Raw genomic sequence first — 24,780 nt, 5'->3', positions numbered from 1 at the left:
CAACAAAATGAATTCAAACTACTTTAATTTCTTCTCCCAGACACACTTGCTCTGCTAGCAAGTATCCTGCAGCTTGCAGCGCAGCTGTAGCGGGCATTCCCCAGATGTGCTTTTCTTGTCTCTCACAACCTTAGAAGACAGCCATGCTTTCTTGCAATAAAGCTGCTCAGGTGGTAAAATAAAGAAATGGTCTCACCTTCAGCATCCAAAGCCTCCCAACCAGAATGACCCTGGTGCCTGATTTCTGCCAAGTGGTTCCGAAATCAAAAACGTACACGTTTTGGTGCAACGAACAACAAGCAGGCTCAGACTGAAAAGTTGTAGTTGTTCGGGGTAAACAGCCCTTGGCCTGGGGCAAAATTTTCTCTTCTACCTTCTGTAAGATGTAAGCCAGATTTTCAAACTGAACTGTTGAAAACAAAACCGTTCGCTGAACTCGGGAGGCCACTAATGCAATCAGCGGTTGCCACGGGATGGTCGTTACCTCAGAACCAGGCTGAAGCATCACGGTGGAAAGCAATCATCTGCTGGGACCGGGGAAAATGAAACAACCACAGAGCACAAATATAACTGGATCCAGATTTTAAAACAGCATTATTTTCTCTAAAGAGAAGTAATTTTCTTAAGACGGGATTAACTTTAAATGGGACTAATAAATCCAGTAATAACACAAACATCCTTTTAAAAGGCACATTTACAATAGACCCTCAAAATGTTTTGTAAGCAGAATGCAGTTTCCACAATGCAAGAATTATCAAAACAAGTTTTCGTACATCACCGCTCCATTTCTGTGGCTCAATTTACACAACAGATGCTCAAGCTCTGACATACTTTCTAACGCAGGACAGAGATATGTTAAAAGTTTCCTATTTTTTCACACAGAATTATCTAAACTAACAAATCTTCAGGAGCCTCTTGTCTAATAAAGACCCAAAGGCCAGTAATGCTCTCAGATTCATCTTCATCCTCTAGACATCTTTTCTTGACCACTCCATTCTTGACACTTAGCTCGGACAAATCTTGTAGACGAGCGGCTGTAGCCCTCAAGCCACAAATTTCCAGTGAGATGTTGTTCTTTTTCAGACTGTGAAATGTCAGGATGTTTCCTTCAAGTATTCTCATCTTTCTGCTAAAGAAATCTCCATCTTTTCTTTGAGTCGGGATAAAACTTTTAAAATTGTGCCATATCTCCTACTTTAAGTGGGTTTCATGGGCTGTTTTCCTGTAGTAGTGCACATTAGTTCAACAGTCTTTGAACCGGCTCCCGCAGAGCGAGACTGCTGTCCACCGAGGCGTTCCCTGCCCCAACAAACAGCTGTCATTCCAGTCGTCTTCTGGCAGCCGAGCAAGGGCTGAAAACACCAGCTGGGAGAATCAGGAAAGGACAGCCCGCTAGTTCTGGACAACCTAACAAAAAGCCAAAAGGAGTTTGATACAGCTGCACAACGCCACAATTCCTACCCTCTTTTTGTTCTTCCTCATCTCGGTCTTTACAGGCTCGTACACCGCAAGTCTTCTCTCTCTTTGGTCTCAAAGTTCAGTTTCCATTTCATCTAGATGAAGGCAACTGAAGAACTCTCGAGAACTTTAATCTGCAGCTGGAAAGGCAGCAGTCACACCAGGATTACAACCAGGGAGCGATGAATTATTCAGCCAACATAAATCTGCAATTTTTACTGGATGGGCAATTTAAAAAATTGATGAACTTCTCTTTAAGGGCAGTTTGAAGCACCCTTTCTAAAGCGGGAGTAAATAGTTACTCCAACAAACTCTCCAACCTCCTCCTTCGTTAAATCCCGTTTGCACTGACGCCGAGGCTTACAGCTCACCAGCTGCCAGAGTCAAATCACCAAGTTGCATACCCATAAGCAATGACAGCAGAACGTCACTGGTCTTAAACATACATGCACGTAACGAGAGCTGTTGTTTTAAAGATGACCTCTTTTAGCTATTAATAAAACCTCCACTAAATATACTTTCGGTGTATAAAACATTTATGGTTATTATCTGCTTTCAACTTAAACAGAGCAGCAGCATTTTGGAGTCTGACCTCACGCTGTTTACGTGTGCACTACGGCCAACCACGCCGTGCATTCCTGCCCACGCCTGATTTATTGAATGAGTACGTATGCAGATTTCTTGTCCAGAAAAACGGGAGGAATTACTAGCACTGATGAAATCCAGATATAGTGCTAGCTACTGCTTTGCAAGCCTCTCTGGCTTCCAAAAGCGCCTAAATCCAGATCGTCAAATTCAGACTGAAACCGAGTTTCAAGGCAGGACGTCAGGATTTAAAGTCTGTACTTTAAAAGCTGTATGTAAAATAACAAACCTAATGCCCACAGAATAAAAAATTAGCACTAAATTCTCTCGTACAGCAGAACATAAAACAGCACTTTTATCGTCTCTTATTAGCTAGAAATCTCCATTTCACCCTAATGAGCTGCGATCTGGTTTCATGCGCAAACATCAAGTATTAAGCCCTGTAATAGCTATCAAATATTTTATTTAAGCAGTTAAACATTTCAACTTTGGGGCTGAGTAAAATGACGGGGAATTAGGTAGGTCTGGAGGAGACAGAAGAAGTATTTATACCGCAGATAACCTACACTACCGCACCGAAGTGCCAATTTTAAGTGGCTTCTTTGCATATTGCCAGCGTGTGCCTGTTGTAGCACGGAGAGCCGCTGAGGCTAACTGGGCACAGCTTTCTCAGGCTCAGAGTGCCACGGCAGCCGCACAAGTCACGGTGCCCAGGCTAGTTCAAAGCAGCTAACACACGTCACAGCCACAGCAGTGCCTGTGGTCTCCAAACCACCGTAACCTGATACGACCGCGTATTCCATCGCAGTATTCCTCCTCTTCTTAAGAACGATTTAAGATGAGTGGTAGATCTGTTACTGCCTCAGGCTTCTGTGCAAGATGCTCTTTTTCCCGATTAAGAACTCGCACAGCAAAGCAGGAGCTGGCTCTGTGCAGCCCCTTAAGTACATTATGGCAGCACCTTGCGATTAGATGAGCGATACCGAAACCTCTGCAACTGCATGTTTACATCGCATTCCTGTATCACCCCTCTCGGCGCAACCCAAAAATACCCAGTAACGCACAGAACGATATTAGAAGTCAATGCATCTTGCTCACAGAGCAGTCGTCCTTCCTTCTTCGCTTCTGTCCCAAACAGCAAACGGCTCAACATCGAGAGCTTCGGAAACAACGCAAGGGAAACAAGCAGGACTGATGACCGCCTACGAAAACTCAGAAACTTCTCTTTGTGGTGCCTGGCCTCGGGAGGTGCGGGGGCAGGAGCAGCAGTCGGTGTCCACGGTGATTCTGCACACAAACGAGTGCACAGCAAAGCCAGCGTCCGTAACTTGGCTCGGCACCAGGGTCCTCTCCTGACCCTTGTTCCAACCTTTGTTTGCAAGCTGGAACAGATGTTCTCAGCCTCACTGGAATGAATCAAGAAAGCAGCTAATGGACTGTTTTTCTCTGTGACAGAAAGGAAAAAAACTTGCCTTGTTTCACTTACTTTTTAAACCTTCCCTCAACTTTCACTTTGGACCGATGAGATCTTCAGTTCCCGTTCTTTGATATATTGAGATTTTAAGCTATGAATAGCGTCCCACAACGCTGTAAATTCTCCTAATGAAAGAGGAAGATGGCCATAAGAAAGGCTGCATTTATGTCTCCCTTTTCAGGTCCATCAGCTGTGACTCCCCACGTACCTGACAGCTGCGTGAGCCACGCACCACGCAGTTAAGCCCATCGTTACTTTGGTCCCTTTGTAACTCAGCTGTCATTTAATTAGTTCCCCTTTTTTTTTTCCAAGTTCATGCAAATAAGAGATCATTAACATGTTTACTAATTGCGACCGGTTCAAATTGTCTCAAACGTTGGAAATTATTGCAGGTGCAATAAGAATGTCCCAGAACAGGGACCAGCAAAGGACGGCTGGACATCAAGGAGGCGAGCTGCCCCTGTGGATCCCGGCGCTCCGAGCGCCCTCCTGAAGCGCAGGGAGCTCCAACAGCTCCCAAGGCAGCCCGTGCGCTTCCCTAGTTTGTCAACCTACGGCACCACAGCTGGAGGACAAAAACGCAAAGCACTTATGGAGCACTGCCAGTGCCACCAGACTTCTACAGCTCCCCGCAGGCGTCTGGGCACCTGTGCACGCCGCTGTGAATCAGAGGCCAGAGCGTTCAAAATCCGGATGCGAGGAGGTGCTCGGACCCCTAAAGCACGTCGCTGGGAGCCGTGCCCCGCAGGACCCTGCTTCTGCAGAGACACATCAGTGAGAACAGCTTCCCGGGAGCGTCGTGCCTCCTCTTCAGCCTACAAAGACAGCTTCATGGCGAGCTCCTGAACTCCAACGTTTAAGTAAGTTCTTGGGTGTTACGGCGTGATGCTTAATGATGGAAGCAGACACGGCAGCAGTGGGACAATCTGAAGCTGTGTAGTGGAGCATCTGTACTGCCTGGCAGCCCACAGCCCAGGCCACTAACAACTTCTCTCTACAAAATATTTATATATTTGCGTCTTTCAGGCCCTCGTTATCTCTTTCAACCTCCCTCCCGCCCAGTACCTCACTGATCTCTGGCTGCACACAACCAACACCTGCAGGTTCTTCCCTCTGGCACGGAGCTGTTCAAGCTAGGGGCCTCAAGAACAGTAAGAGCCCCGATCAGCTGGGATACACGCACGCTTTTGTCATTTGCTTCATTTGATTTCCCTCCTCATGTGGCTATATGGAGGAGGGAATGCTATATGGAGGAATGCATGCTCGTATCTGCATGATAAGAGCAGAGACCCCCATCCCCAACTGTAATTTAATTCCCTTTTATTGTTCTCAACCCATCCTTCTTCCTTGAAACCCTCCTCACTGCTTAGAGCGATCTTCTTGCGATAAAGAACTTTTAATTCAGTAAACATCAGGTCAGTCTTGAGTGTTTTATCAACATAACTAAAAGCCAAAACCAAAACCAAATAGATCACATTAACCATACTCCTTCCAGGCTCCACGTTGCTGCTGTGGTCGCAACCCAGGCTCTTGGAAGCTGGTCTCCTGGATCAAAAGCAGCAGCTTCCAGAAGATGTTAGTCCTGCAGGGCATTTATTTAACTCTCCTTTCAGCACCAGAAAATTGGAGGGAAGGAGGAGTACTGCCTCAGGAGCCCAAGCTGCAACACCTGCAGTCGTTAAATTGCAAGCAGTGCAGTTGCTTGCAGTGACTCTCTTTTATGTTGCTCAAGAGAGAGCACATTATGCCAAGTTTTCAAGCCCTGCCATCAGCTCCCCACACTGAAAGACTAGGGTTGGCAAGGACAGAGAACAGCGCGGCTCCCTTCCAGAGAAGCAGGTGAGCACCACGGTGCAGTTCAGCTTCTCCCCCTAGGCAGCACCGCAGAGAAGGCCTGGGAGCTCTGCGAGCCACCCCAGTTAGGTAGCAGGGATTACAGGCAGCTACATCCCAGCCCCCGACACTGCCAGGCAGACCCCCTCTAGCTCCAGAAGTGACCGATACGGTGCCAGCCTCACAGCTCCCACACGGGACGAGTTCGGGGGACCCACTGTGAGCTACAAAGTCAGCCAGGGGGCTGGGAGCTCACTTACAGAGGAACAGCTGCGCTCCTCACCCTCGTCCCGTCTAACGGAGCCGGTCAGCTTCGCACATCCGTGCCTTGTTATTTCCATTAGTTTTTACGCCAAAAAATCTGTTTCAAAACAAAACGCTGAAAGAATTCATTTAAAATACGACGAAATTAAATGTTCTGGCATTTCACAAACACTCCTTTTTTATTTGAAGTATTTTCTTCTTGTTTGTCTAGACAGAACAATTCAGGAAATTTAATCCGACGTCGTTAGCGTTAGCATACAGGCAGAGGAGGGGATCTCCTGCTTATTCACACTGTTCCGTACTGCTCATTTTGGGTTGTAAAATCAACCCGTGGCGACGAGAGTTCAGTGCTAAGGCTCTGAGCGGTGCCGGGCGAGAAGCCCCAGCCCGCTCAGGCAGCCCCAGGTTTACATCAGAGCTGCTCACAGGGCAGGGACACAGCAGCACCGTGCTCTGGTATGAAAGGTGACCCTCACGATCCGTGGTGCTGATGTGGAGAAAGCACTGATGCTCCCAGGTCTTAGGTGCCATTATTCTCTTGATAACCACATTAAGAGAAAAGAAGCTGAAGACTGCAAAAAGCAGCAGGCAGGTTACATGAAAAAAAAAAAAAAACAACCTGGAAGCTACACAGTTAATGATGTTGGTGCCTGACAGAGCAAAAAGGCTCAGTTGCACCTGGGAGAGAAAAGCAGGGGGACTACGAAGTTCTATTTTCAGTTGTATTGCTGACTTGTAGCAGATCAGCCAGGGGACATAAACAGAAATTTAAGCCTGTAAAGTGATCCGAAAACACCTGTTCACAGAGGTATAATGTTTTCTCCCGATATACTTTTGAAATACTTTGGATCAGAGGCTCAGCCAGGTAAACTTAAAGCCCCCGGGACAGACAAACTACTAAGTTTGCAACTTGTATATAAAAATAATCTCAATTAACGTTAAACAGCGTTTGTCACTCAAATTGCATTCTGCTCTCCCAATCAATTGGGAGTGCTGGGAAGCTCAGTAACAAAACATTCCAGTAAAAATCTCTCTGCACCGTAATAGGTTTGAGGTTGTGTCCTTTCCTATTATTCATCAACATGATTCTCATCTTCCTTCACAGTCAGGTTTTCCCTTAATAAGGGATGCATAGCCCACATGCCAAAAAAGCTTTTAAAACTTAGGTTTGAAACAACTAATTCCAATATGCAGCTGGATACACTCTCTTCTGGCTCTTCTGCCTTGGCATTACAGCCTTGTTTAGTTTATTAGAAGCAGCTATGTCAATTGCCAGTCTTGAAAGTTTACACGAACACTTTAGAATATACAAACTCCAGCTCGGGGAACTTAAAGCGAGGAGAGCAAAACCAACACATCCCAAGAGCGACGCTGAGCTACTCAGAACATCCTTCCAGTGAAGTGAGATGCAGACTTGGGCCAGGACGCAGCTGCCATCCTGCCCGGCTGGGCACCGCTAGCAGGCAGACGAGCGCTGCTCTTCTGGTTTGAGAACATGCTTGAGAAGAGAAACTATCGCCTTAATTAGACAGCTAATTGAAATAACAGGTTATGAACTGTACATGTTTGCCTCTGAAGGTTAGAGAGAAGAACGGTTACTGAGGTCGTAGTGTCAAGGTGCCACCTTCTAGCAGAGCCACCAGGACAGAGCCTTCGAGCAGATTCACACCAATGCTCCAGCAAATACCTTGCGGGATGGCAGGTTCTCCAAACCAGGAAAATGTTTGGGGCTTTTGAAATTGCTGGCTGCCTTACGATCATTCTCTCTGAAGAGGTGGTAGGTTAGCCTGACTGCAGAGCAGTACTTCCAATTCTTATCTGTCCTGCTGTAATCCGACTTAGAAATGGAGCCTGAGGAGACACTGCCTGACCTCGTAACCCACGGTCTGGCCACAAAGTCCAGGTTTCAGGAAGAGATGCTTGGTAAGAACACCTCCAACACCACATCAACCTTTAAAGTCCCCAGAGTATGTCTCAAATCAATTCACGCTCCACGGCATTAAAACATTTAACACAATTAGTTCTATTAGCAATCATTCTGTAACTCCTAACAAATGTAGATACATTATTTGGTCTCTTATTTTTCTTCTGCTTCTATTTACAGTTATGATTTCCACACAAAAACAGGGGAAAAAAAATCTCAAAGAAGAAATTGATAGCATGCACCATTCCCCTTTTCCCAAACGATGCAAGATACAGATAATGTGAAGAAGTATATCAGGAGATGTAATTGCTAAAATAAATACTAAAGCAAAAAAAAGAATTCAAGTTGATGATTTAAATGCTTGTCTATTAAAACCATCACAGAAAGTGCTCATTTAAAGCACTGATTGAAATAATTCCATCCTGGAGGCAGGAGATTGCTCCTGCCCTCAATGTTAAAAATAATATCGTCATTAACCTCGGCAACAATTTTCTAATTGCCAAAGATTGGAAATCTTTTATGTAACATTCATCCACCGAGAATTCAATCACTCTGCTTTGCCTTTCAAAACCACTGCTGGAATAGTAGTTGTGAGACAAGCCCCCTTTAAAAACAGAGAGTCAAACTCGGGTGATGCATTTTGTATGAAAGCACACAACATTTATCTTTTGCCAAATGGAAAAGTTTGTCACATCCATCTCTCTGCGAATTAATGCAGCACCTCACATTCTATTTATTCATGAAACGTAAGCAAAAGGAGGGGCAGCTTGGAGCTCTTCTCCGGCGTTTCCGTGCCAATTGGCACTCCGAAACAGGCAGCTGGTCCCACATTTTGTTCTCTAAGTCCTGAGCAATAAGGACTCTCAATACATGCCAGCAAACCAATGACCACCAGCAGAAACAAAGAGGGCAAAGTTTAGTTTTCAGAGCAGCCAGAGTTATAAAACTGTTAGTGCTCTTGCAAGAGCCATAAAGAAACGCAGCCAAAACGCACACTCGTGTTCTCTGTTCCTCTCAAACATGCACAGAAAGAGAGAGAGAGAAAACAGCATTCACCCTAACCCCCCGAAATAACTCTCACACATACATCTCCCAGGTTGTGGAACTCGGGCAGCATATAAATAGCGGCAACTGAAAGTGAGAGTCATCTTCCTGTGGCTGCCTGACAGCCGTGCTAGGAGTGTGTTATTAAACGTACCCAGCCCTACAGCAACCTGCAGCTAGGGCAGGCTGATGCAAACACGCACACGCACACACACTGCTCTCCCTTTCTCAATGCCTCCGCTTCGGTAGGTGTCTGGGGGAAACGCACATTTCAGGGAAAGTTTAGGCAATCCTGCAGTCCACACGTACGCTACCTGCAAATAAATCACGTTCCCGTTTAAAATGCAACTTTAAAGAAGTGCAAGTGAGCCGTGGCACACCAGAGAACTGTATTGCGGACCGTGCACTTTCATTTGGCGGAAGAAATGTTTCGTGCCCTCCAGCAGTTTTCTGTCTGGTAGCGAATGAAAAAGTAAAGAGATTTATTACATTAAAAAGTGTATTGATTGAAAGCACTACTGTATGACAGTTTCAGCTATTATAGCAGAACTTAATAAAATCAAGTGTTTACCCCTGAAGGGGACTTTGGGAAACAAACAAAAAAAAAAAAGAAAGGAAAAAAAAAGAAAGCTTTTTCAACATTTATGACAATGAGAAAATTTGCAAGGGATAACATTTTAACACCGAAAGTAAATGCAAATAAATGTTCATTTCTCCAGGGGAGCTTTGAGGTTTGCCGACATGACGTGCTGCGGATAATTGCGCCGTGGTTTAGCAGTTAAGACACGTCCTTTGATTGTCTGGCTGGCGATGTCAGCTGCTCACACAGCTGTGAATCAGACAAGGTCGGAGATGATGAGAGCCAGCAATGTTTCAGCATCATAATCAATTTGTGTCAGCAGCAGCGGGATTGGAACTTGGTGCTGCCACGCTGCGCCCTCAAGTTCGCTACGGCACCCAACGGGCACAGCGGCGCTACCTCCTCCCCCGTCCTCTGCTTCAGCGCCCGGCTGCCCAGAGCCTGCCCCGCACCCAGCTCAGCACCAGCTGCAACCACACGTCAGCTACCTTCCTGGAGTGACACTTCTACGAGAGCAGAAAACAGTCTGATTTTCCACGCAGATCATTTCATAGCCTGCACGTGACTCTAAACCTGAAAGCCTGGTCTCAAGAAGTATGTTCTGTTCTTTTTATTTCTTGGATGCGATCACGATAGCTCACCTGGACCAGGTCAGGAACAGCTCTGCCACCTAAGTATCAGGCAACGCTGGCACAGAAGGGCAGTTATTTCAGCTACCCTTTACACTCTCACCAGTGTCACCTACTCACCCTGGCTCAAGTATTTATTACTATTCTGGCACCTCCAAACCTTTTTTTCCTCCAAATTGTAACAAAAATGATATGCTTTTTAAGCTAAACAGCCTTCAAATAAATCTCTCCATTTAGCAGTAAGTTTTAAGCTGCTTGAATAAAACCACTAGCTGAAGCGTTTCACACCAGCTAAATGACAGGAGTGAAAGCACACCAACTGCCCAACCCACAAACTCTCCGGCTTGCAGCAGCTGCTGACTCTGCCTACAACTCCTAGCAGCCTGAGATCACGAGCTGCCTGTAGGTACGTCTTTGTCAGCACGGAAACTTCCTTCTGGACTTGTCTTACGTCGTCTTTGTTGTCACGATTACGTTCAGGGTGAGCTGAAGCTCCGCAGGGCTAATAAAAACCGAGGGCCATTAAATCTTCGCGATGACCTTTTACAGCGAAGATCCCCCGGGCAGGGAGCTGGCCACCAGCCAGGGAAACTGGTCCGGGGCTGGCGAGGGAACATCGATCACGCCGCGAACACGAGCAGGGGTCAGCAGCCGAAGGGACGGCAGGCACCGAAGCCGGCTTTGAGCAAGAAGAGCCTCGCTGTCACCCGCTGCCCGGCTGCCGAGGCACGCAGGGAACGCGTTCCCGAGCTCGTTACGGAGGTTTGCGCATCGAGGCGCTTCTAGGAACACACAGATCACGTTAAGCAGCACGGATGTGCCACACGGCATGAGCGGCAGCAGCTCGCCTTACCTTGGCACGCTGCCCCAGGGGCGGGCGAGCACCCCGGCAAAAGCAGCGACTGCTGAGGGCCCCTGCGCAGCTGCTCCCGCGTCCGCCCGGTCCCGCAGCAGGGCACGCACGGGGTCTGCCCCTGCACGGCCCCACGTTGCTGCCACGGGCGGAGTACAGGTACAGCATCCCCTAAACGGGTGAAGGTGTAAGCTTCACGGGATGCTAGGGACGCGTGGGACAAAGGCACGGCCACAAGGTTATCTGGAGAGCGGCGAGCGGGAGCCAGGATGCTTCCCTCGAGCAGGGGGTGGCAGTAGGGTCCGAAAGGCAGAATTTGGGTTGGCGAGTTCACTGCAACCTCAAGGCTTTAATGAATTTTAGAGAGAAGTGGAGCCAGAGGCGTATGACTTTCAGTGCATAATTATAGCAGCTGCTGCCCTTAAACTAGTTCTGGGAGCTCTCATTTGAAGGCCGCGGATTCAAACCAGAGCTCACAGAATATAAGCACTTTGTTCCTTTTTCTGGATCCATCGGTGTCTATGATGTGCTTAAAATGAAGAGCGAGCCCTGAACATTGAGGTTCAAGGACCAAAACTGTTCGTGCCAGACACCTTTTTAATGCCTTTTGGGTCACAAAACACGACTGGTCTCGTCCAGCACCATTCCCAAGATCTGATTCAGAGGCTGCTGGTGCCAGGGCAAGGCACTTCAAGACACGAGGGTGACAAGCTACTGCCTGCAGCTTCCCTGCTCCGAAGGCACGATGCACGTGCTGAGGAAGCATGCAGAGCAGGGCAGATGAAGCTGAACGGCTCTGAAGGGTCTCAAGAGCAAGGGAAAAAGTAGAGGTGCCCGAGTGCATGGGAACAGAGCCACCGGCACGGGGCCTCACTGCAGGGCCAGGGCGGCTGCAGCGAGCCGCAGGACTGGGAAGAACTGGGCGGCAGCAAAGCAAAGCATCCACGCACCCGGATTGTTTACAGAGCTCAACTCCAGCTTTACGACACAATTTACACCGTAAGTATTTGGATCTCCCTAACATCAGGGAGGAAGGAGAAACGCTATTCCGGTCTGACAGCGCTACTGAAAACAGGCAAGTGCGGACCAAGCGATCTGCTGGAACCAACCCCCACGACCAGCGTCAATGTTCTTCCTCTTGCACTCAAACACAAAAGCATCCAGAACTGCTTCCACCAGACTCCCACTGCTCCAGAGCCATTTGTTTGTAACCCATCCAGGCTGGACTCTCTGGGATAAGCAGGACGAGCCAGCAAGTCTTCACCATCGCCTGTGGTGCATAGCAAGCGCTATCTGTAGTACAAATTAGCACATTTTTAAACTATTTAAGACACCGCTCATCACTGAGCCTTGCTCTGCGCTTAGACATTGCCTGTACGTGTACGGATGCGGGCCCAGGAGCGTTACTGCAGGATCTCAAGTTAAAAAGCATCAGGCCCACTGAAAACTGTTTGAACATCCCCGTCCCACAGCTGTGGCGATGGACGAGCTGCTGAGCACTCAGCCCAGAGCAGGAGCACGCACACGAACACTTCCCACGGGCCGGTCCCCCTTATTCCAGCTCACCGAGAAACTTAAACGTGATCTAAAAGCATCTATGGATCAAAACTGATGTAATTAAATCAGCGGCAATCAGCTGGCGGCCTCCGTGCCCAGACAGGGAAGCACCAGTTCAAGCTAAGCTGGCAGACCACATTTAAGATTAATTGACTTTTTGATTTCTATAAAAATTGAAAAAGATTCAATTCCACGCCCAGTAATACAGCCGTGAATGACAGCGGGAAGACTCCCTGCTTCCAATTACACGTTTTTACACCATTTTCATCAATTTTAAGTCACATTTTTGCAAAGTAAACAAGAATATAGAGCAGATCTAAAAATTACATAACCGTGGTCTTGCTGGGTGAAAATCGTAACCCTGTAAGGCGACATCCAAGAATCAAAATTTGGATAAAGTAAGCAAAATGACGGAAGTGTTCCCATGTATCATTTTGGCTTACATTGTAGGCCACTTGTGTGGAATTTACACGCAGATCTGAAACTTGTGTATCAACATGGCCTCACCTCTGTAAATATCCATTCAAACGCTTGGGCGCTTTGCAGAGCGTTCTTCTGAAACTGAAAGAAATTACTACAAAAGGAAAACCAGCAGTAACCCCAGCAGTGTCTGTTTTAAAACTGCAAAGCTTCAAAGACTTCACCTTTACAACGAGGCTACAACATCCGCAGAACCTCAAAGCCGTTGTTTCATTTATTCTTATGTTTCTTTTTTTAAATATCAAGCCATTAATCCTCAACGGCCTCTGCTCAGAAGTACGACAGACACATTTTCATTGCTAAGTTTGCTTAAGTAGTTCAGTATCAGAGGAACGGGTTTTGAGTTAGTTACAGATCCTGAATTAAAAAAAAAAAGGAAAGAAAAGAAAAATAACAGAATTTTCAGCTTTCTCTTCCCAGCATAAATACCTTTTGCTATTAGGATCAGAAACAAACCAAAACAAAGAAAACAAAGAAAAAACCAAACAAAGATAAAGTCGTTCACTTGTTGTTAATTCATATTCGGTAGAAGGCGAGCATTCCCTTCCAACCGGCAACTACCACCTCCAGTTAAGCAGAATAAATTTCCCCCCATCAGTGCCTGAAAAGACGACGTTCACCGCAGCATGGCCTCTGCACGTGGGAGCTCAGGTCATCAATCTGGGGAAGGGTGAAAAATCCCCGTGCGCTGGTAGGAACACAAGCAGCGACTCGCAGGCGTGCGGAGCCAAGAGGAGCCGCAGCCGCGCTCTGCGAGGACGACCTGGGGCTCCTCAGCTCTCCCCTAACGTCACCCACCTGGCAGGCACGCAGCGCGCGGCGGGCTCGCTGCAACGCGGCTGGAGCGGTGCCATCCGCTCCGGGCTTTACCTCAGCGTTCTCGTCTCCATAGTCCCAGACAACATTAGGAAGGGCTCTCACCATTATCTTCTGACCTTTTTTTTTTTCTCTTTCGGTAAGTTAATCACTAACCAGAGCCTTCTGCCAACGGTTGGCGCTACCGATGTCAAGGCCCCGCGGCACAAAAGACTTTGCAAGGTTCTGTACAGTCAGAAACCTGAGCCATTTATACAGCAAATTCTCTCCTTTCACATTTAGGCTTCCCTACACCGTGAGTAAAAAGGTGCATTTCCCATACTGCAACACCACATCCGCAACTCTGAAACCGGCTGTATCAGGCAAAATGCCCCAATCCACGTGCGCGGGTTCCTAAGGAGCAAGCCTTGCCACGTCCCTGCCTAAGGAGGCTACGAGAAAGAGCAAGACACTTTTTATGAGCCAATTACTCATCTTTAATTTCTCACCGTGATGATCCACGTCAGTTTACAGCTGCAACAAGCACAGGCAGCACAGAAGGCACCGTCAGTAGCGCTACTTTAGAAGTCTTCACCTCGTGGGACTGATAAAACGATGTGCAGTGTAGCCACAGCCATAAAACTGCAGATGGCAGCTGAGCTACTTCGTCCAATACTGAAATCTCAGTTCAACCCGGTGCTTGAGCCTTGAATATCTCCAAAGAGGGCCCCGCGGTAAATGCTAGTTAACGTGGTTAAATCACTCTGATTAAGCATCCCTTCCCTTTGGCTGCTCAGCTTTCAAGCTCATTGGGTTTTATTTTATCATTTATCTAGTTCGCTACTTCTCCGACTCTAGACAGCCCCAAGACTTCTAGATAGAGAAAGAAAAAAAGCGTGCAAGACATTTTAAGCTTTACGAAGAGGCTGATGAGATAACAGCCCAATGCTTTATTCCTTTCTGATTTGACTCCAAGTCACATCACCTGAGAGATTCCTTTGACCAGAATCATTCTGGGAGACAACAGGCAGAAACTTTTCTTCGTTCCTCCCAAGCCTGCTTCTTTGCCCTCTACCTGCACCACGTCAGTACTGCCCAACCTTCAAGGAAAAGACAAACCGACTTTGTAAGAAAGGAAGCCTGCACTATGCACCATGCATCAAATTGCACCTCTAAAACACGATTCCCCGTAACAAGTAATTGCAGCAGCTCGTCAGATTCTTAGCTGAACACGGAGCATTTGTAATTCCTTTTGTCTATCACTTTACCAAGGCAGCCACCAACTGAAGTAAATGGCTGCCAACCTATTCAAGATGGAATTGTAAGATGGGAGAGCAAATGACATAAGAGAAGGGTAGAATTTATGCAAAAACTTGGCAGTACTTAAGCAAACCCCCGAAATCTTCAAAAGTTAGCACGACGCCGTAATTCGTATTATTTGAATCACGCTTCTCTCCCCTTCACCCCGGTACGGCAGGAACTCATTAATGAGGACACGTTCCCCTGCACGTCGCTGGGAAGTATTCGTTTAGCATCTCATGTGCGGCACTGTCCGTCAGGAAAACATTTTTTCCACGTATAGAACAATTTGTTTCACATGCTACTCTGCAGATTAGCCGGTCTTTGTTCTTTATCTACACACAGAGACATTTAATGGGAGCGCGCAGTGAAAATTTAATCTTTACAAAGGCTTTGCTACACATGAACGTAAAGCCTTCCGCAGAGTCATTTATCTCTTTTACAAAGATAAAAATAAAACAAGACATCCAGAAAACCAGTTCAAATGGAGGCCTGAAGTTTAGTATTATGTACTGCGGATTAAATAAGACTCTTCAGCACTGGTCTTTCTTTTCTCCCCCCTCGTTTCTACTGGAAACTATAAAACCTGCTTAGATAAAACCCCATTTTCCATAATTTGTTTCTGCCGTACGGAAAGCGCACGGTTCATGCTTTCCTGATCAGTTTTGCATAAAATCTAAAAGTAGAAACTAGTTATGTCCCCGGTGATTAGACACCTATCTCTCAGTGACTGTGAAGGCCACTAAGAACATCTGGAGATTTTCTGAGAAACACAAACGAGGGATGCTACAACTTACATCTTAAAAACATTAACTTGAGTAAGGTTTGGAGAAAGATCTGCAAAGCCCTTCAAATGACAGGCCTCTTCTAAAAGCCTCACACTTTGCCACTGAATCAATCAGAACAAGTTCTCTGAGGATTCGGAATACAGAAGATAATTGAGCTTTCCACGGGTCTAGTATTAACACTGTAACAGCTTTTACGGATGTGATTCCAAGCTCCATAACAAAACATTTCTGTGTATATACAGATACGTATACATACACATAGGGGGAGCACATGCTCGTCATCTAGCTATTCTGTGTTAATTTGGGGTTATTTAATATCCTGAGTACGCGCGTACGGGGCAGATACACATACGATACAAAATAAAATAAAGAAGATCGCTCCTCCACAACGCCAAAGTCTAAGTGTTTATGTTGTACCGCTATCTGTAACCATCTCAGAATATCGTTTAAAAACATGACACGGATACTCTTGCAAACTTGTTTTGGCTGATCAGTTCAGACAAGGAAAGCTGACAACTTAAACAACGGGGAAGGCAGCACAAGACAGAACACGAGCACCTTCCCTCCCAAAGCCTCCGAAAACAAAACAGCCAGATGTACCAAGTACAGGCAGCAGAGGTTACATTCCTTGGAGAGCAGATACGTCTCAGTTTGCGATATATATACACACATTTCTACCACTATTCCTCAAAGGCCAAGGAACAGTGATCGGGCACGAGAGCCGGATCCACTAAGAGCTGGCACAACTGTGTCCCAACCAAAAAGGAAACCAGGGTTCAAACACAACCAGAATGTTTAGGAAGTTGACTATTTCCAGCGTCCAGCATGTTTGCTTTATTTTAAAGGGGACGGAATGCTAGCCGCTGCAGGACAGCAGTATCACAGATGATTCCCTTTACAACTGCGCAGGCGACAGAAGAGAAGCTTTTTTATTACGTGCCTAAGGCCTGGATCCTTCAGGCAGCACCCAGAGGTTCAGAAGGACAGCAGCTGCCATCCTTGTGCTCCATTAGCGTCTGGTCACTGCCAGGGCTGTTTCGGGAAGGACTTTATCTGCTTGATCTGTGAAAGCAGCTGGAGGAACACCCAAGCTCTCGTGCTGTACAGCACACGCAGCCTCACCCCTCTCCTCGGCAGGAGCACTTATGTGTAAAACTTCCCCATTCCTCTCCGTCTCCCGTCGTCCTAGCAAAACCCCGGAGGTAATTTCCTACCTTGCGTAAGGGATGCTGGAGCTAACATGTCAGACAGGGAGCCGCCTCCTCGGCATTTCTTTGCCACAGTTATGAAGGATGTGCTTTGTGCTACACAACAAGCTAAGTGGCACGCTCCTAAATGAAGAGGAAACTAGAGTTTCAACATTTGTCATCTGAAATGAGTGAGGTACCCCCTCATGCTCTAACCCTCGTTCCACAGCACAACCTCAAGGAAACCACTGCCGGAGAAGTTGGAGGTTACACACCCGAAGTTTCCCAATGACAGCGTTCCCGGCTTCCCACTCGGAAGGGGAGCAGCATGCCAGCACAGTTATAATTACGTTAAAACCACATGCAATTCATAAACACAATGCTCATCCTCAGTGACTTGCTGGTCTTCAAGGGAGGGTGAATTGCGGAGAAGACACGCACGCACGCCAGCTTTAAGGAAGGCTGCACACATGCCCTGCTTTGAGAGGACGCTCCTTCCTAACGCGGCGGATGAGCACAGCTCCTGACAGGAGGGGGAGACTAGCCCTTTGCCAAAATCAGATCACACCACGCTTCGCTGTAACAAAAGATGCCTCCAGGGAGTTCGTGCTCATCATCGTTATTCCATGCACGTAAGAGCCACCTTCAACGGCTTTTACTTCAGTTAAACCTTTACTACTGCAATGGGCAGAGGGGGTGCAAACATATTTACACCAAGCTGATCGTGGAAGTGGTAATGAAAGAGAAAGCAAATGGAGTATCTCTCTCTCTCTGTATTCAGAGAATCTTCCCCCCCACACTACCATTGAAGGAGAAAGGAACAAACCCCCCGATGTCTTGAGATAAACCCCGAAATCTCACAGGCAAGGACATGTCCGTGTCCCTTGCCCTGTAACCCTCCTCCCCCCCCCCCCCTTTTTTTTTCCAGCTGAGCACTTGCCTCTCCTCCGTGCCCATCAAATATCCCGAAGATGGAGGGGTGAGTCTTGTTCACCAGGTCGGTGATTACTTCGAACCTGTCCTCCATGTGATCCCTCCGGCCTTGGATGGAGTAGACAGCCACGTTGTGGCTCTTGAACTCCCAGGTCTTGGAGAACTCTGCATCCAGCACGTCTAGCCCCCCGAGCCTGTCATTCTGCATGATCTCGGCCACCTTGCCCTTCACCATCTTCACCGCATCCCTGCTGGACTTCACGATGGTTTTCACCTCATCCGTGTGGAAGAAATAACTCCACAGGGCCAGGCTGATGCACAGCAAGAACAGGGTCTCCGGTCTGAGCAAGAAGTAACGCATGATCCGACCCAGCAGAGACAGCAAAGTCATTGTATCCTCTATCATTTATTATCGGCACCGGGTATCCCCGCACCATGCGACGCGCGCCCGGGCGGCCGGGCTGGGGCTGGGGGCGGCGGGCTGGGGCCGGGGGCTGCGGGCTGGGGGCTGCGGGCTGCGGCTGGCCGGGGGCCGGGGGCTGGGGGCTCACCGCACGCTCGGCCGGGGCGCAGCCGGCGGGCGGCCAGCCCGAGCCCCGCTCCCCGCCGCTGCCTCCTCCCGCAGCCGGCCTCGTCCCGGCCCCGTCCCGGTCCCGGTCCCGGTCCCGGTCCCGGTCCCGGCCCGCCTCGGTTCGTTTCGGCGCAGCGCGGCCCGGCTCGGCGCGGTGCGGGCGGTCGCTGTCCGCCGGCCCCGCTCTCCCCTCGGCGCCCGATCCCGCCCCTAGGCCGCTGCTCCGCCCCGGGCCCGGCGGGAGGCCGGCGCTCCGGCAGCTCGCCGCGGGCAGGCAGCGGCCGCACCTGGCCCCGCGCCCCCCGGCCCCCCGCAGCCTGCCGGCCCTCCCCCGGGGCGGGGCGCCGCCGCCTCCGCCGCGCCCGGCCCCGCCGCCCGCCTACGAGTCCCGGCGGCCCCCGCGCGGGGATGCAGCGGGCGCGGGTTGGCTGCGGGAGGCGCGGGGGATTGTGGGGGTCGTAGTTCGACGGGAGGGGCGGCGGGGCCGGGCCTGGGCGGCCGCCGAGGGGAGCCCGCGGCGGGGAGGGGACGGGGAAGCGGCTCCGCGCCCCCAGGGCCTCAACCGCTGCCGTGTGGGGGTGGTGAGACACGGGCACGGGGAGCTCACACCCACGTCAAGGAGCCGAAGCGGAAAGCCCCGAATATTCAACTAGAGGTTGTCCAGGCGACATTTAAAGGAGAAATATAAATAAGCGACTCCAAGTGGGGCTCCTCTCTCCCTGCCCCACCTCCGGAGGCTGTTTTCTGATAGCCAACAATCGATGGAAATGGCAAGCTGTGACAGCATGAGCTGAAGTTGCCAGGACTAAACCCGCCCAGCACACTGCCCGAGCTGCAGGCGTTGCGGAGCGGTGCTCAGCCAGCGGGCAGCCCCGGCTCCGAAAGCTGACAGAACTCATCACCAGCCTCGGAGCGGCGATATGGTCAAGCACGTAGGAGTGGGGTTGAGCATGAATTAGGAAACGACAAAAACTGCCTGGAATTTTGAGAGAAAAACGTGCCCTTAGAACTGCCTTTCAGCCCATGCTGGGTGCTGGAGCACCTGCCTTCCAACCGCTCTGCTTCCTTAGGGCGTTAGGCAATGTAGAACCATGTAAACATACATAAACTAGTTTTTGCTAGTTTGTCAAAGATCAACTTAAATAAATGGCACAGACCCAAACCTGGTTAACCCAGAGGCAATGGTTTTGTCTCTGTGTGTCCGATTCTTACAAACAACTCTGAAAAGCAGGAAAGTTAGCGACACGTTGTAAATATCAGTGACACTGCTTTAAATCTTAGCGGTATGTGGCACTTCAGTAAGAGTTTAAAGGACTATATAAAGTTGAACGTTTCAGGCCTGAGGAAACTCTCTTACCTTTATCGTCCCACGTGCCGCTGTCCCCTTGAGCTGAGCCGTGAGCCCGTTACCTGAAAGGCCAAGACACACACGCATGAGTTCGGTGATACGGTAACAGCAAAGGCTTGGAAGCGTTTGATGCTAACTGGATGGCTAACTTACTGAGTATTTCATGAAACCTGGGACTAACTGGGACAAGCAGAGGCTGAAATATGTTGTACCAATGAATTATTTTTGCTCGTACAGCAAACATTGTAACAGCACCTACACTGGAGCTTTTCGGTCAGGCCGGGTCCCCGTTTTGTAATCAGAGCTTTTCTTGCAAAATTTCTCAGTTTAAACAAAGCCTCTGCTATTTTTTTTTTCTATCTAAATGATGTCTTAGAGAGGCTGGGACACTTGCGGTACAACACAGATCCCTCTGCACAGTCAATTTGTATATGTGGCCTTAGAGCTAATTCCTTCTCCCTGGCTTTTTGCTGTGTCTGCTAGAGCAGCTCCCCTCGGAGGTATTTGTTGCGCTGGCTGGAAGCCGTATGTGGCCACTAAGCAAAATTTGCTCTGGAATGACTGTGTTTGTTTGTAATGACAATTGTATTATCGCTTTTTAAAAATTCTATTTAACTTTACGTTTAATGAAAGATAAAGTACAACAGTAGGGAACAATAGGGTATGGGCGAGATCTTGTCCTGCTGAACAGATGCGAGAGGTAGCAGCCGTCATTCTGACAGGGCCATCTCCAAGTAACCCGTATAAATGCTGCAGAGAATTTCCTTTCCCTCAACCCTTGAAATGGAACCGACTGCTGATGAAATGTCAGCAATGCAGATACTGTGAACAAGTCCTGCGCAAAGGTACCGGAAATGCACAGTGAGGAGGTTCTGAGCACCAGTGAGACAACCCAAAAGTCAGATCCAGAGCGAGCAAAGGAGCTCACTGGAGGGTTTCGTGATGCACTGCATGGCCAAATCCTACACTGTTGGCGCCAGCAAATCTCCCAGGGGAAGGGCAGAACTTCAAGGTCCAAACAAAAGATTCAGAAGCATTTGGCATATCAGTTGTTACTGAAAGGCGTCGTTTTTGTTGGGGGGAGAGCTCTGGCATTTGTTCACTTGTGAAAGAAATGAAAGCAACCACAGAGTGCTTCACAAACGAACTTAGGTTACACACTATCCAATGAGTCGAGCATGTAGAAAAAAAACCATATCTTGCTCAACAGCTCCTCCTACTGCTGCCATGTATCATAAAGCTATGAAGGCATAATTCGATCTCAAGCATGGGCTACAGAAACAAATCATCGGCTGATATAAACACGTATTGATCGTATGTTTAGTGGTATAATACGCTGGTAATGGTGTTGTGTTGCCTGACAGGGAATAAAATGGGAAATTCTTTTGGGCCCAGAGCAAACCAGCAACATACAACTTTTACTCACGGGTAATTTTCATGGTACCCAGAATTAAAATGCAGAGTAAGCTGTTGGAAAAAGCACTCGCTCTTTGTTAGCTTATACACCACCAACACTCTTAGCATTATAACTTCTTGCTTGTGATAGAAAAACAATGGTTTTGGTTGCAAGAAGCCTCATAGGAAGATACTTGCAAGGACAACTTAAAAAAAAAAAAAGTAATTTATTTCATTTACTCTTTATGCAAACTGATTTTACTGATACTCTACCCTTGGCAAAAACAGTGAAGATATGACTGTGACTGGCTCTTCAGTCCCACTAGATAATTTCACTGATGTGCAGGGTCTTGTTTGATGGAAATCTCCCTGTAAAGATACTACCCAAACCTACAAACTTTCTATTTCGTAATAGCATGTGGGATGCTAAAATGTGGAACAAGTGTCTGTTATTGTTTACTGCACTGTGGTGCCTGTTTGAAAAGCCCTCTCAGGAATTTCAGATCCAAACAGCACTATTGGAGTAGCTCAGAAGAGCACACTGGTGTAACTGGTGGCAGGTCAGTCCTCTCGTTGCAGGTGGGAACAAGGACACGTACCAGAATATTCCACGAAGCCTACAGAGTCAGCTCCCTTTTCTTCTGCTAATATATATCATCGTGATAGAAAAGCTAGGAGGAATGATAACTACAAAACTGTCTTTTTTCGCATGTGAGGAACAAAATGGCAATGCAGCAAAGTATCTCTTGCTTTTCGTCTCAGATGTTTTAAAGAAAGGAATTTTAGAATACTCAGGATGTTCTTTGGCCATGACAAACACAGCTCTCCGGAGGATGAGCAGTATAAAAATATCATAAACTGTTTTCTGCAGTAGTTTTGATAAGAGGTAAATAAAGATCCAGTTTGTCAGGAGAAATTTTTTATCCTTTCTTTTAGTTGACGTAAACAACACTTTATCATATCGTTTCCAGAGCTTTATGTTGCAGCAAATGCCAAGCATTGCAGGTAAATTCTCCCTTCCCTCTGGTAAACCCAGGAGAAATCTTATTATAGAAATTTTGCTCATCTCGCGTCTCCCTTGAAGAGGAACATTTGCAGACGTGGAGTGAAAATAGCAATTTTCCACATAAGTTGTTCTCCTCTGTTTTCCATGACTCTCAGTTCCCACTCCCCACTACACAGTACATCTTCCCGTGCACAGTCTGGTCTTTGTTTATTTCCCGGCAACGTCGTGTCAGTGAGAATGGGGGCCACAGGATGTGGGGAGATTCCTGGAAAACAGACTCGTGTTTTAGCAACATCTTTTATTTAAACATAAGACTGGGATGGAATAGAGCGCACCGGAGCAGAGCAGTGAAGCAGAGTACTGCTGCGCAGCTGAAGCCCATCTCAGGTGCGTTGGGAAGGTCAAATGTATGCAGCTATACAGAGAGAGAACCTGGGAACTGAAATCCCCGATTTTAACTGATACTGAAATCCGGTTTCGGTAATTTCACAGATACCGGATGATCCAGGTACGTACGAAGTACCCACAAAGAAACTATAATACTGACAGCAGCGATGGAATACGGGCCAAAAGATGAAACTGTTCCCACTGAAGTCAGCGAGCGTTTGCCTTGGACCTCGGTGGGAGCACGGTCCCAGAATTTTGATTCTGAGTCCAGCTCCCAAGGACGTGACATGCTCTTGGAAATTCTCATTGATTTACTCCGAGGTTTCCCAGGTTAGCTCCTCTGTATCATAATTATTCAAACCACATTTTTTCCCTGTCAGTTTCCAGAGATTAATTCACTGAGAATTGGAGCACGACTGAAATATCGCCAAAAAAGTCCAGCAGATAAAGCTGAAGATGATCCTGACTGCCAAAGCTGCTATCTGAAGTGCTCTTTCATTTAAATAGCAGCCTAACTTTGCATCGCTGCTTGCTGAAGATATATCTGGAAATATTTGTAAAGTATTCGCTGGTAGATTAATGCCTCACGAACTTACCGCTTTCTTGAAGAACTCCAAAATATGCAAGCAAAATATAAATAGAAACTAAGCAATTTAGAATCGCTTTGAATTAGCGATGAACTGGCAGCCTTCTTATGAAATCTTTCTGAGATTTGAACACAAATTGATAAAAATCAATAACAAAGGAACCTTAATTTTCTTCTTCATTAATTTTTACTCAGTTTAGCAGATGTTTCTTGTCTTATGTTGTAGACCATTTAATTTGCATTAAGCAAGAGACTACAAATTTGATTTACACATTTCAATTCCAAGTTTGCATTTTCATTTCTTTCGGATATATTTGTATGCAAATCATTACGGGCTGCAGTCTGGAGCGGATCCTTAGGTCAGCCAAGCTAGGCTTGTACCAAAACTGAGAGGTGAACTGAGGTTACAGGGGCCTTTTGTGTCTGTTCTGAAGTGAAGATTAACTGTGGACTCAGCTGAATTTTTTTTTATTGGGGTACAGAGAATGTAAGACTTTCACGATTTTTAAAATTACTTTTTTTTTTTTTTTAATTTGTGCCCAGTGCTTGGACTTTGCTTGAGGTGGGTTCGATAAATCAAGCTGAAGCACTCGTACCCCTGGGGCTCAAATGGGACGTGTATTGTGTAAGTGCTGGGGGAAGGAAGAGACTCAGACTTCCTCTAAAGAGCCACGACAGAAAACTGAAGGAGCCTTGCTGATGTCCATGGGACGCAGCCATAATCCTCCTCCAAGAGAGATACAAAAGCTCAAGAAATACAGAAGTAATAGGGGAAAACACCATCACCACCCCCAAAAAAACAAACAACAACAACAGTGAAATTAATTGTGAGTGATACTCACAAAAGAAGACTTTAAAATCCTGTTAGGTGCTAGTGATAAGATACTTTGAGATATTTAGATCTCCACACTCCACTGAATCCTACAGGAAAGTCTGGGTTCATAAGAACTGGGTGCAGTCAGAAAAGTCAAAAACAATCCTAAACACAACTCCTACTCCAGGATGTTTTAAGTGTTATCTATTCTACGTGTGTGTCTGCAGTGAAAACCATTTCTTTTTGTTTGTTCTCCATCTTCTCCTGCGCAATATGTCTGGTAAGATCCGAACTGCACGGCTTGTGCTAAAATAGCTGCATGGCTTGGTACCTTCAGCTGTCAGAACTGTCTCTCCTCTTTCCCACTTGGTGAAATACACACACCACGGCACCATCTGCTTCACCCTGATGCAGATTTGCCGCATAGGAGCTGTATTTTAATGGGGAAAATCATTTGACTACAAGAGAATTTTATGACTGTTTTAATTTTCTTTTATAGCTACTTTTTTTCCCCGCTAATTCCCACATCATTCCTAAGTCTCCTGAGGCACCAGACTGTGAAGCTGACACCAGATGGGAAAATGAGTTTCAGACAGCTGCGGGCTTCCCTACTGCTGCTTCCAGCCGTCGAGGATTCATTTCTGCACGTGCGTATGGGAAAAGCTGGTGATAGCAAGGCAGTGCTAAATGCAAGCTCCGTGGTTTCAGCATCCTCACAGCTCACAAAATTTGCCACAATCACAGTGTCTGTTTAGAGAGCGCACAATGACTGGCAGCTGCCTTCGGTCGAGGAGAAAGAAGCGAACAAAGGATGAGGGAGCACACAGAAGGACTGGAATGTATTTTCACGGATCCCTTTGCAGGAGGCTGTTTATCAGATGTTACGAACCGCTTTATTTATAGTTAATGACCTCGCCAAAAACATTGTTCTCTGCCGACCTTTACTTTTAAGTTGACAGTCAGGAAACCTTCTCTGCCAAGTAACTGAAA

At 47.4% G+C, this 24,780-nt stretch overlaps 1 protein-coding gene across 2 annotated transcripts in view; it reads right to left on the bottom strand.

The window, feature by feature from the left end:
• Positions 1-19,704, bottom strand: part of PPM1L (protein phosphatase, Mg2+/Mn2+ dependent 1L) — an 88,449-nt gene extending 68,745 nt beyond the window's left edge. The window contains exon 1 of one of the 2 annotated variants that reach the window (XM_040566896.1): positions 19,612-19,704. In XM_040566896.1, the coding sequence (XP_040422830.1) occupies positions 19,612-19,689 (78 nt within the window). In that variant the 5' untranslated portion in view covers positions 19,690-19,704. Of the gene's footprint in view, positions 1-17,690; positions 18,497-19,611 lie in introns of those variants that run through there. The other variant, XM_040566895.1, reaches the window with a different exon arrangement.
• Between the last annotated feature and the right edge of the window lie 5,076 nt (positions 19,705-24,780).

This window comes from Cygnus olor, chromosome 9 (assembly GCF_009769625.2).
Source record: "Cygnus olor isolate bCygOlo1 chromosome 9, bCygOlo1.pri.v2, whole genome shotgun sequence".
Classification (NCBI taxonomy): domain Eukaryota; kingdom Metazoa; phylum Chordata; class Aves; order Anseriformes; family Anatidae; genus Cygnus; species Cygnus olor.
This window is presented reverse-complemented; position numbering and strand designations above follow the sequence as displayed.